At 37.8% G+C, this 14,108-nt stretch overlaps 1 protein-coding gene across 2 annotated transcripts in view; it reads right to left on the bottom strand.

Moving 5' to 3' along the window:
* Positions 1-14,108, bottom strand: part of upf3a (UPF3A regulator of nonsense mediated mRNA decay) — a 76,238-nt gene that overhangs the window by 47,459 nt on the left and 14,671 nt on the right. For both annotated transcript variants that reach the window (XM_048598130.1, XM_020523882.2), the window contains exons 2-4: positions 8,276-8,382; positions 4,223-4,329; positions 3,505-3,603 (exon numbers count right to left, since the gene is read on the bottom strand). In XM_048598130.1, coding sequence (XP_048454087.1) covers positions 3,505-3,603; positions 4,223-4,329; positions 8,276-8,382 — 313 coding nt within the window. The remainder of the gene's footprint in view (positions 1-3,504; positions 3,604-4,222; positions 4,330-8,275; positions 8,383-14,108) is intronic.

The raw sequence follows: 14,108 nt of genomic DNA, 5'->3' as shown, positions 1-14,108 counted from the left end.
ACATTCATTCTCATCTTTGGGCAAGGTCATACCCATGCCTGACAGTCACCCTCCAAAAACATTGTCCTCCTTTCTTCTTATATTCACAACGTTCTGCTTTTTCACCTCAGGGAAGACAATCCAGAAATACAGGTTGAGGCAAGGACGCAGGGCAATTGGGTTGGGGGGAGGGCTTCAGTGATTCACTTTGATGATCACTAGAACTAGATGCGCACCTGCTCATTGGGAAGCAGATTCTGGTCCAGGAGCCTGTACAAGGTAGAACTGTGTAATTTTCTCCCGTTCTGTGGTGAAGGCTGACGTCAGGGGAGAATATATCAAGGTGAGCAAACTGACTTCCATAAAGTTGGAAATCAGCTGTTAAATAAAAAGTGAGACGCACAATCAGAAAATGCTGTAAACAGCAGCCTTTCCTTTTCACTGCTGGATGGTTTTCTGACCTGCTGGATTGACAAAAGAAGCAGTTCCCCTATTCTCTCTCCTACTCTCATTGACCCAGGCAGGATCTGGAAAGTTAAGGAAGCATTTGCACTGGCTTTTAAAGCCAGAATGTTATATTAAATCCTGAACTAATTTTAGTAACTTAGCCCACACAGAGGCTGTAAAGGTAATTCCCTTGCTCATCTGCAAATTTGCTTGAGTTAAACCCAGAAGTGAATACCAGCATGCCAGGTTCACGATACAACACTGTTTATCAAGCCCACCCTTGGCAGTTAAAACTATATCTTTTAATTTTATTCACCTATTATTCAATTTATTCAGTCCAAATGTATAACGTTTGACAACCATTAATTTTGATGGACATAAACTTCCCTTACAGTATTTTTATTTACCTATTTTGTAGAAAGCTCACACACAATTTTGTGTTATGTATTCAATCAAAAATATTATGGAGTAATAAAATTTAATGAATACACTTTTAGAGTTTTTTTGTTGCTGCACGCTGGCAACACTAAAGTTGTTGGGGGAAGTTCAATTAAACTTTCTAGTTTTGATTTAAATTAAATACTTTTGAGGCTGCACAGCACATCAGTAAAACTTTGGAAGCAGCCCCGGAGTGGGGAAGCAGCAGGGGAGCGGAGGCCGGCATGGGGAATTGAATCCCGGAGAAAACATACCTTGGAGCAGCAGACAGCTGGTGCAGAGCAGACTGAAGGCTTGGAGCAGAGCAGGGACGATTGTTGGACTGGGGTCTGGCGCAGGTGGTCAGACCACATGTGGAAGCTTCTGTGCTGAGCTACTGCAATATAATGGTTATTCGAAATTTCTTTCGCTGTCTGTAATGTTTATCCTTTTGACTATGTCTTATTTCTAACTTGTAATATGAATCACTGTAAAGTAATGTAACTATTTTTCTTTTCTATTCTTCTTTTTATATCTAAGATTTGTACCGAAGATTGCGCCACAAGAGGCGACACTGTATACTTTTCATTGTACTCCTGTACTTGAGTACGCGTTACAATAAAAGGATATTCTAATTCTAATTCTTAATTATTGGTCTACCTGTTAACATTTAGCAATACAGGAAGTAGGATGCATTTAGAGGCCCAAAATAAAGCAGTGTTAGAATACATTGAACACACTGAGTACATTCACACAGTAAACAGTTACGTTCCATAATCATTAAGGGTGCTTTGATGCCATACTGTGACTACTGTGCAGATCCCCATTATATCAGCAAACTCAGAATACATTGTAAGAAGGATAATTGAGTTGCCCTACTCTTGAAAGAGACAGTAAACAACTGTTCCTTTAACATAGCATGCTTATGGGGAGGATCTTATAGGATGGAGTTTGTAAAATACATCCTATACATCCATAAATTTTAATTAATGCAGCTTTTTTAACTGACCAAAGCATTACATTTTAAGCATAAGGCATTATATTTTTTTTCTATTTCTGCCATATAGTATCATTACAGATATGATTCTTTACCTTCTTATTGCTTTTGAATTTGTAAACTGATTTGCTAGGAGCAACAAGGAAGGTTGAAAATCCAAAATCATATAGCAAATAAAGCCACTTAGACATCAGACAATTGGTTTTGGGTTGCGACTGAAACATAAAAGAATTTCAGTGCATTCATTGTTTAATGGGCCAGAAACACCAGAGTCAATCACAACAAGCTTCTTCAACGTTGTGTTGTTTATCCTTTCAATAATGGTAAGTAAAATATTTTATATGAGTGGTTCTCACTCTAATATTATTAAATTAAGATCAATCTTCATTGTCTGCTATTTCAGTATAAGTAAAAGAAACAGGAACTGTACTTCTCTGGGCAAACTTACGAGAGTCTTTCAGACAACAGCAAAGGGGCCTAAACTTTAAGAACATGGCAGCCTGGGAAAATTGGTTTTGGCTCATAAACTGCAGTTTGCTCCACAACGTAAGAAGTATACTTTGACTTATGTTTTAAAGTCTATGTTTAAATTTAAGTGAGTGTCAGGCCTTTTATTTTATACAGGGTATAATGTATAATCCATTGTTTTATATAATTTATTGTTCATTTACCTATTCACATTTAAATAAACCCATTTAGTGTTCCACATCCTAAATTCCAAACTAATAACAATGAATATTTAGCCCACCTTTCAAACAGAGAAGTATCACATGGTGTCATCTGCTATGTTCCAATATCTGGTGTAGAGTAAAGGTTTTCTGTTTGATTCCATTGAGTTGCTATGGCTTACCTAAATATTGGGTAGATAAAGTTACACTTGGGATCATTGGGAACATGAGGGCCACAAACAGAATAGCTGGAGATGGTTAACCCAAGGAAATATCTATTATTGTAAAACCCAAAAACATGAAATATTTAAAAACGTGTAGGCAAAATGTTTTGAAAATGACTTCTTAAAGGTTAAATAAGTCCTAAAGTTGGAAATAAACCTTATCATTTCAAATCTTATTAAATATAATAATTTACAAGGGAGTTTTGGATGAGGATGGTGATACAGTTATCCATCAGGATATGATTCCAGGCTTTTTCGTCCACCTGAAAGTCCATTTCATATGTTGATCATCATTTGTGGGGAAGTGTGGAAAATAAGTTCCTGACGTTCAATTTGACTCTGTTTACTAAGGTGAACTTGTCTCATGTGAACAGGTCTCTTTGTCTCACTCTGAAGGTTTAGCATTGATGCAGAGTTTACGATTTATATTATTATATCATTTACTATGTTACCTATCTTATAATATCACTTCTATTTCTGGCAGAAAAAGGCTAAATTTTTCCTAATTTATATTGGATTGTGGCTCTTCTTTGATCTTCCACCAGGACTTGAATTTTTCTCACATTGATGGTCACATTACACACCAATTAAGATGTAAACGGGAAACGCAGTCAGATTCAGCAACTTGCATGCTACGGTTTTGGCTGTATAGGTCAGAAATTTATTAGTGCTTCTTTATCTATCAGTGATTGAAAGTGAATGTTTAAATATAGTGCTGACAGTGCTCTGCAATGCCGAGAATTTTCAGTATCTGAAAGTCTTAAATAATCACCTTCCTCAATGCTCCCAGATTTCGCATCCTTCTTTTTCAGTTTCCTTTTAGAAATTTTCTGAAACGGTGCAAATTCAACCACAGCTGGGTATTCCTGACCTGGAGATGTTACAACCACAGGAATAAAAATGGTTCATTGATTATATAAAAAGACATAGCTAAACCAGAATTATTCTGGGTGAACGTAAGCATTGTGTGTGTTTAATGAATAGACAAGGTGATAAAAATATTCAAAATATGACTGGTCTACAGATAAAGACCAAATTATCATTTGTTATAAGATGGCATTACATTTCGATTTGGTCTCTAGGGCCCAACCTATGAGGTATATTTTAATTTCAGGCCGTTTCAAACTTTTAAACTAGAAATGCACTTCATCAGTTTGAAATGTGATCGAGCTTGATCTACTGCTCAGTATTAATCGTCCTTCAGTTCACAAGCATTACTTCTATGACATCAATATATTCAACAAATCCCAGTGAACTAAACGAACAGAACAAAATGAACTTCTAGTGGCAACCGATTAAACATCTTGGATTCAGATAGGTTAAATTTTTGTGCAGATAATAATTCAATCTAATGTTGTTTGGTGCAAATGTTATTTTGGAAGTCACTGTCCAATGGACTTTGTGGGAAATATAGTAGTAATGAAAGTCCCTTGTAAAAATTAAATAGTCTAATTTGTTTGAGTAGTCATTAAAACTTGCTGCATCTTTACCTTTATTATCAATGAAGATATATCCATCAAATCGGTCTCTGAAGAGAATTATATCATCAGGATTTTTAAAATTGATGTAAGCTCGAGAGAACAAGTGGGGATACAGGCTGGATGGAAAATAAAAACATATATACAACAATTCATAATGTCATACCAAATCTACAAGCAGCAAACAGTTCTAACAAAAGTGACCGCTAAGTAAAAGGTCTCAAAAATTGCTGAAAATCTGCACAAGATATTAGTAATAAAAGCTAATGGGAAAATCCATTCATTTGCTCACAACTAACCAGCATGATTACAGAGTTTACTAAATTTATTTAAATATACTGAGGGAAATTAATGAAAACGGATAACTTGTCTAAATTCTCCGCATTCTCCCTTTTCCACAGAGTAAACTATTCAAAAATCAATTATGTGAAATTAACATTGCCATCTAAATTATTTGATGTTCAAATAATCTACTGTAATAGATATTGTTGCAAAAGACGAATTTCACAAGTTTCTGAATTATTTTTAGTGTTTAAAATATTGCAATTTGCATACAAGATAAATTAAAACTCTTAGTGGCAAACTGTTAAGTGCAGTACAATTAAGGTGACTGCAATTCAAAGGATGACTTGTCTTTATTTCATAAGGTCAGAGTTGAAATTGGGGGAAGAAAACTGGTTGGTGAGTCCTTTCTGAGTTTCATGAAGGAACTGAGATGTCTGCGGTTGTTAATTATTCATATAGTTTTCTAGAACAAAGAGAAAGTTTGGGATTAGGGAGATCATGTGTTTGAACTTAAACTTGGAACATCCCAGGGATGCTACATTGCCATAGGGATGAATTGCAGGGAGGTGGTTTTCTTGGTTTTGGGTTTTATCTGAGTTTTATCATAATAATATTCAATCTTTGGAAATAATTTGATTAGAACTTAAAAAGTGATAAATTTGAACAAAGCAATAGTTGGGTCACAATTACTATCCCTGCATTCTTCGGGACACCCAGTCAAATCTAGAAGGGCTCCAACATTATATAGACAAATTAAAGAAAGGGCCTGTGTCTGTGTTGTGCCTTTCATAAACTCAGGATTTACTACCATTGAAATGATTTCAGCATGAAGTCACTGCTGTAGTGTAGGGAATGTGGAAACAATCCATGTTAAGTAGGGTCACAAAACAGCAATAAAACAAAGACTAGACAATATACATCAGTGTTGTCACTGCAGGGATAAATACTGACCAAGATCACATGGAAGATCCTTCTGTTCATCTTTAAGTAATGGCATAGAATATTTTAAAAACACTTTGGAGATGCTGATTAAGTCTCAGTTTAATATTTCATCTGGAAGAAGGCATCTTCAATAGTGGGAGCAGACTTCACTAAAATATGAATTATTTGTGAATTTAGACTCACCAAAGGGTGATACCAGGATAACAATATATTGATATGAAGATCTAAGATACTAACGGTGATTTTCCTCTTGCTGTTGGGATTTAAAATTGGCACTGCACGTTAGGACTATAGAAACTGCAGAAAGTGCCGAACGTAACTTATAATGAATTAAGCAGAAAGAGAAATGTAGAGGTTTGTGCGTACATGCACGTGTGTCTGTATGGGAGTGATGGTGGTGGGTCATCAGCAGTAGAATGGAACAATCCAAAACTTCAGTTTTAAGCCACATCCCATTGCTGACTATGTCCACTACAGCAGAAAAGTGTAAGAATTTGAGATCCAGTAAAAGTTTATAAAACTGAATTTTTTGATACAATGAATACAGAATGGCAGCTTTCATTTGATAATGAAGTCAGTGAGAAGTTATAAATTTAAAGTTATCGTGAGTAATGAGGTTGGAAGACGTTTGTTTTCTTTTGCTACACAGAGCACTGTTGGAGAACTGAGTGAATTTAGCATACCTAGTTAGAAGCAGACATAAGAACGGGGAGAAAATAAAGACAATTTAAAAAATATCTTTCATTTGGATTTCATCCCTACACTGTAAACTAGGACCATTTACTAAAACAAAAATTCAACTGTATTGGTTTTGTGAGCTGTACTTACTTATTTCTAATTTTTTTGTTTTCTAATAATGAATATACGACGTGCAAGAAAGGGGACTAGTGGGGATTGCAGGAGCACTTAACATATTTCGATACTTTGAAACCCCAGAGCTGGTAAAACAAAATTCATATAGCACTGATGTTGTAAATATTTAGTTCATAATTCATTCATTTTAGAATATAATAACATGTTGTTTTAGCAATTAAATTTTTAGCTGTAGATAAACAAGGGCATCTGATTGAGAAACATACAAGCAAACCTGAACCAAACGCAATTTAAAATGCTTGAACTTAATTACAGCTAAAAGCTAACCTAGTTTTATCTAACAAGGTAATAGTTCATTGAGAAGAAGTTAAATACATGATCCACTCTAAGCTTGCAATAGAACCAGGTAGTTTGGAGAGAACGCAAATTACATCCACTACGAATTAAAATTATTTATATGCGTTACAGAATCAGAGTTGTACTGAAGATAAAATAATTTTTTTAGATTTGTTTCAGAACACCCCAAAGCATGCCAAATAGCAATTGTTCTAGAGTTTCGCTGGGATATTTTAGTCACAAACGTTAATTTAGTTTTTCTTTTTGTTTGATGACAGAAGCAAGCAGTTTGAACGCAGGCAGAGGCAACTGCAGATTGAATCCTGCATAAGGTCAGAAATCACACAACATCAGGTTATAGTCCAACAGGTTTATTTGAAAACACAAGCTTTCAGAGCCTCAGTCCTTCTTCAGGTATTAGACTGAGGCTCCGAAAGGTTGTTTTTTCAAATAAACCTGTTGGACTATAATCTGTTGTCATGTGATTTCTGTCATTTTCCACCCCAGTCCACCGGCACCTCCGAATCCTGCATAGGCTGCAACTCACTATATGGAGATAACCAATAGAAATTAATATTATGAATAACTCTACTTAAATATAAGCCTGACTCAATTTAATGTTTAACGCATGGAATTCAGGTGGGGGTTAAAGTTTAGCTTGTGATGAGGAAGTAAGTTAGAATATTTGTCCAGTTTGAAGCTCAATGAAGAAGTTAACAGTGGTCCTTACAGAGATTTGTTGCAGAAAGGAGTCAGCTCAGAAACACCCATTCAGAAACTGAGGACGCAGAATGGGGAAGAGAGACAAGAAGCTGAAGGATGCATAGCAGGAAGGCCTTTAAAGGAAACTGGAACATTGCTTAGCCAAAAGCCAATGTAAAGATTCCTATTAACCTTATATTTTGGAGGAAGCTGGAATACAGAGAAGAATTAAATTCTGGAGAGTGCAGCCTACTTTGGACTGGTCCCATGAAAAGCGAATGGGCTTTCAAGATTTCACAAGATTACAGAACTCTTAGGTAGAAGTAAAAAGTAGAACTAAGTTTATAGCTATAACTTTAATTGTATTTATTGTTTCTTTCTTCTTTAATACACAATAAAATTTGTTTTTGATTAAAAACAGGAAATTTAGTGGCAGATTTCTTTTGGTTATTTGCTGCATGTTTCTTTAAATGTTAGCATTCCAAATAGGATTGCAACAGTAAACAGCAAGGGTTCAAAGTTCCTAATCACAATATAAATTGTTCTAGTGAACTGGTTCAACAGTGACTAACAATTAAAACAAGAATACCAGTCAGTAGAATTTAAATTCCATTTTTTTTTTCAAAAAAGGACCTTAGATGATAGGAAGCTACAATAACAACAATTCTATTCACATCCTTTTCAAAAAAAATGGTGATCTTTCATGGAAAATCATTTCTTAAGGATGTGACATGCCAAAAACACAAATACCATTTTACAGATATCTAAATTTTGAAAATGGAAAGCGCATCCTAGAAATAAACTACATATAAGAAACACTAGTTACAGTAAAATTATGTAATAATCAGTTTCAAATTACTGAATCAATCTTACTAGTTTTTAAGTATGCATTATTGGATTCCTATGTAAATGCAAGTTGTTATTGTATTATATTCCTTCCAAAAGCAATAAAATCCACTTATATGGGTATCCAATTCTTATTAGTACCTTATATCAGCAGCACAAAATTCAAAATAGTCATGTGTTGGTAGTGGATGCAGTTGTTCCTCTAGCTGAGCTTTAGTCAGAGTAGGAGGTAAACGCCGAATCACTACCTGCAAACACATGAATGAAGGGATTAGAAGTTTTTTTTAAGTATTACGTTCATCAAATAACCTGGATAATCATTCCTCACATCTTAGTTAATTCATCCAGCAAGATCCTAAAGGACCCCCTCACCCAAAGCTGGAAATTGTTTTTTTTCCAAATGATTCTGAGGACATAACCTCTTCTAAGTCTATCTGGTGAATCCAGTAATTTGAAGTACTGTGAGCTGAAGAAACATTAGCATGCTTCTCACATTTGTGTGTTAATCTGCTTCTTGCTTTCAACCTAGAACACTGGATACAGCAATGTGAAAAGGAGAGTCTAAAGCAAGTCTCTCCTTGTCGGAATACAGCATCTCCATTGACAAGTCCTTTGTTGGCCTCCTCTTGATGAAATATGGAAACTAAATCTCTCAGGTCTCCAGTGCCAAATGTAGTGCATCGAACACCTGTATACCCTCTGTTTCTATAATATTCTGCCCAGGCTTGCACCCTGGAAAGGACACTTCAGTTTCATTGAATAAATTAGATACTAAGGCACAAAACATTGTCTCAGGAGATGGATAACACCAGGAAATTGTAATAGGTATAAGGATAAAAGATCCCTATGGTTACAATCAATCTTAGATTAAGAATCTGAGTCATGGAACGTAACTTATTTGTTTTATTTGGCTTTGGGAGGTACTTTGTCACATGTAAGAAAACTTTGAGCAGAAACAGCAATCACACACAATTCAGTTTATAAGCTGCTATTGTGTCAAGTTAAATTCAGATTTAACATTATCAATGTTAAAGCAAATTCTGTAATGCACTTGAGGAGCAATGAATGGGAACTTTTGAACAGATTGCCTGTACCCCAATTTCACTTGTCATCAAGGGGTATTATGTTCCAGGCCTGAACCAGATTGTATGGACAGTCCAGCCAAAAGACAGTGTCAAAATATAAAAATAACTTTTAAAAGTTTTGCAATAAAAACTTTTAATCACTATGGACTTAAATTCAATAAAGCATTAACACAAACCAGTTTTTAAAAAAATACACTAACTTACTCCAGCAACTTAATGGGGCATCTTTATTAGAATGAATACTTAAATGGCAGCTTTGGTGAAACTATACCATTAAAGCTGCATCAATAAAATGTACAAAAGATTTTCTGCTGTTTAGCATCGTCAGTGCAAGATAATGGATATGTCGTATAACTGAAGTGAACCAAAATATGACACAGTAGTGATAAAATAAATGCACAACAAAGGGAATGTGTCAGTATAGTAGGAAATTGATTAAAGGATAGAAGATAATTGTTTTTCAGAATAGAAATGTGTGAATAGCAGTACCCGTTATAGAGTGAGGACCATTGACATGCTCAATAAATGTTACGAACTTGTTTAGAGGAGCCAAAATATCAACATTTGTCAAAAAAACTGAAAAAAAATGAAACTCTAAATTTTATAAAGAGCTTTAATATCCAAAAGCAGAGAGGTAAGCTGAGCCTGTTAAAGTCAAAGTTAGGATAGTTCCCAATTTTCCGATCTCTCTCTGCCTGACTTTACCCACTATACCAGAGAGAGGGTGTGATTGCCTCTTTGTCAAGTTTGATGAGATTTCCAGAATGAATCTCTGACTCACAGAGAAAAAGTAGTTCTTCTGAAAATTTTGGGGTGAACAAGGTCTTTGAAACTGATAAAGGTTTTGACAAGATAAATAGGAATCAATTTTTATTTAATCAGTGAACTAGCCAAGAGGCTATTTCTATTGCAAGAATCAGCCAAGAGGTTAGCTGGCTTTTCTTCTCAGATAATTGTTAGAAAATATAATTACCCACCAGAAGCATATTATTGAAGAGAGAAATGAAAAAAATCCAAATGCTTTATTTCCTGCTAAAAGGGAGCATAAATATTAAAGCAAGTGAAAATACAACCCTTTTTTTAATACAATTCTTTAGTACCTATTTCTTGCAGTGCAGTGCTGCAATACTGAGAACTGAAGAGCTAATTTTGTACTGCATATTCACAGACTATTCGTGGTCATATTTTCCCCTCCCCTTCATCAAACCAGAGATAGAGGTGAAAGATGGGAAAGGAAGAGTCTGTTGAAGATGTTGAAGCAGCAATAAGGGGGATAAAGCAGAACCAGTGAATGTGATCTATTTGGATTTTCGTAAAGTTTTCCATAGATGTTGGCTAGCAAGTAAAATTAGAGCATTCGGATACGGAGTAATATCCTAGCAAATATAGGGTAAATCAGGGAGAGGTGATGGTACTGTCACGAAAATTCCAGAGACTCAGGCAATGTTCTGAGGGCCGAGTTTGAATTTCAAGTGGTGAAATTGGAATTCAATTTTAAAAATTCAGAAAACCATTGTTGTAAAAGTTCATCTGATTCACTCAGGTCCTTTAGGGAAGGAAAAGCTGCCATTCTTATCTGATCTGGCTTACATGTGACACCAAGACTCACAGCAGTGCAGCTGACTCTTAACTAGCCATCAGTCAGAAGTTCCAAGTAGATGATCCAACCCAGCTTCTCCAAAAGGTCTCTAGCGTCACAGATGCTAGTCTTCAGTCAATTGGATTTACTACGCACGATATCAAGACACAGCTGGGAGGCACTGTACACAGCAAAGGCTATCGGCCCTAACAACATTCCAGCAACAGTACAGAACACCTGGGCTCCAGAACTTGCTGCATCCTTAGCCTAGCTGATCCAATGCAGCTACAGCACAGGCATCTACCTGACAATGTGGAAAATAGCCCAGATATGCTCTGTACACAAAAAGCAGGACAAATTGAACCCATGAAATTAATACCCGGCAGTCTACTTGTGATCGTGAAATATCTGCACAGAGGCCAGTACCCTCATCACCAAGTCACTCTTTATTTACATGTGCACAGTGCATGGGCTCTGACCAGCCAGCTCAAAGCTAGTCCCTCAAATAAAGAGACTCTCTGCATTTCCTGTTTATGCCTGTCAGCTCAGGCTCCCTGATTCATCCAGGTTAACAACCCCAATCAAGGATCTCATTCCAATCACTACATCCATCCCAGCTAGGTCCAGGGACGTAGGTCTGCTCTTTCTCTTGTAGCTACTCCTGGGACGTTTTCATCACAGGTCCGGTTCCTCTGACTCAGACACGGGCGGTGAGTACCAACTGTGGCCAGTCTTTTGTGCCCGGAGTGTCCTGGGAGAGTTTCTTCCTCTTCTTCAGGTGGTAAGGGTATTTAGGCTGCATCAATCTTGGACTCTGAGGTTTCTTCGACACTAGACAGTGGGGGATAAATCATGGTTTCTGACAGCCACTTTGTTTGTTCGGAGGGGCCAGGAATTTTTTTGTTCTTGCCCCGTTTGTGAGGTAGCAGTTTTCATGTGATCCACATTTGTTCAGGACTGCCATACCTACCCGAAATCAGTATGTCATGGGATCGGACCTCGCGTCAACCTAGCCTTGTATCAATGCAGGGCCATTTAACTGGTTTTGACTAAACTTCGTCCTCTAAAGTAAACTGTCACTCTCACTTAGAGGGGGTATGCGACTGGCATTGGTGTTCCTGCTGCGGGTTCACTCCTCACCTCCCCGTTCTCCCAGGTCCAAGAATATCAGGTTTAACTTGGTGCGGAGTCTTCTCCCAATCAGCAACTCTGCTGGAGCTATTCCTTGTAATTGCATGACGGGTGGTCCTTTAATCAAACAGGAACTGGGGCAGTTTGATATCGAGTGAAGCTGTAAGCTGTTTCTGTAAGCCTGCCTTTAACATTAGGACTGCTCTTTCCAATGGACCATTGGAAAATGTCCGAACATACCAAATGCCATTCGACTTTAGGAAATACTTGAAATCCCTGCTGGTTAGTGACATCCCATTGTCTGTGACCAATGTTTCCGAAAGTCCATGTATTGCAAATGATGCTTGTAGGTTTTCAATTGTCATTCCACTCTTGACGCCACTGAAATAACTGCACAGAAGTCGGTATCCCCGTCACCGAGTCACCCTTTATTTACATGTACACAGTACAGGGGCTATGACCAGCCAGCTCAGGGCCAGTCCCTAGAATGAGGAGATTCCCTGAATCTCCTATTTCTGTCTGTCAGCCAGGGCTCCCTGATTGCCCCAGGCTAACAATCCCAATCAAGGATCTCATAGCCAATGAGATCCACCTGGTCCTCATTCCAATCACTACATATTGCCAGTAAAGTGATGGAAAGTGTCATCAACAATTTCAAGCAGCATTTGCTTTGCAATAACCTCACGCAGACACTTAGTTTAGGTCCCACCAAAGACACTTATCTCCAGATGTCATTACAGCCTTGATTCAAACATGGACAAAAGAGCTGAATTCCAGAGGAAAGGTGAGAGTGAGTGACTGCCCTTGACATCAAGACTGCATTTGATTGAGTGTGGCATCAAGGAGCCCTAGCAAAACTGGATTAATGGAAATCAGGAAGAAAGCTCTCCACTCGTTTGAGTCAAAGCAACAAAGGAAGATAGTTGTAGTTATATAGTCAGAGTCATAAAGCACAGAAACAGATCCTTTGGTCCAACTCATCTGTGCCAACCAGACATCTCAATTTGAGCTATTCCCGTTTGCCAGCATTTAGCCCATATCCCTCCAAACCCTTCATATTCATATATCCACCCAGATACCTTTTAAATGTTGTAATTGTATCTGCCCCCACCACCTCCTTTGGCAGCTTGTTCCTGTACGTGAAAAAACGACCCTCGGGTCCTTTTTAAATCTTTCCCTCTCATCTAAACCTATGTCCTCTAGTTTTGGATTCCCCCACCCTAGGAACAAGACCTTGTCTCTTCACTATATCCATGTTCCTCATGATTTTATCATTCTCTACATAGTCACCCCTCAGTCTCCAGAACTCAAGGAAGAAACAATGCCCCAGCCTGTTCAGTGTTACTCTATAACTCAAAACCTCCAGTCCCAGCAACATCCTTGTAAATCTTTTTTGCACACTTTCTAGTTTAATGTATCTTTCCTACAGAACAGCGACCGGAATTGTATGCGCTACTCTAAAACTAGCCTCACCAATATCCTGTATAGCCACAACATGACATCCCAACTCCTACACTCGATGTTCTGACCAATGAAAGAAAGCATGTCCAATGCCTTCTTCACCACCCCATCTACTTGCAACTCCACTTTCAAGGAACTATGCACCATCATCCCTAGGTCTCTTTGTTTGGTAACATCCTCCAGTGCCCCACCATTAAGTGCATAAGTCCTGCCCTGGTTTGCTTTACTAAAATGCAACACCTCATATTTATCTAAATTAAACTCCATCTGGCACTCATCGGACCTTTGACTCATCTGATCAAGGTCCAGTTGTACTCTGAGATAATCTTCTTCACAGTCCACTACACCAGCTATTTTGGTGTCATTTGCAAACTTACTAACCATGCCTCCAATATTCACAGAGATAGTAGGAACTGCAGATGCTGGAGAATCCGAGACAACAAGGTGCAAGGCTGGATGAACACAGCAGGCCAAGCAGCATCATAGGAGCAGAGAGGCTGACGTTTCGGGCGTAGACCCTTCATCAGAAAAGGGGGAGGGGAAGGGGGTTCTGAAATAAATAGGGAGAGAGTGAGAGGCGGATAGAAGATGGATAGAGGAGAGGATAGGTGGAGAGGAAACAAACAGGTCAAAGAGGTGGGGATGGGGCCAGTAAAGGTGAGTGTAGGTGGGGAGTTAGGAAGGGGATAGCTCAGTCCAGGGAGGACAGACAGGTCAA

This window comes from Rhincodon typus, chromosome 6 (assembly GCF_021869965.1).
Source record: "Rhincodon typus isolate 14 chromosome 6, sRhiTyp1.1, whole genome shotgun sequence".
Classification (NCBI taxonomy): domain Eukaryota; kingdom Metazoa; phylum Chordata; class Chondrichthyes; order Orectolobiformes; family Rhincodontidae; genus Rhincodon; species Rhincodon typus.
This window is presented reverse-complemented; position numbering and strand designations above follow the sequence as displayed.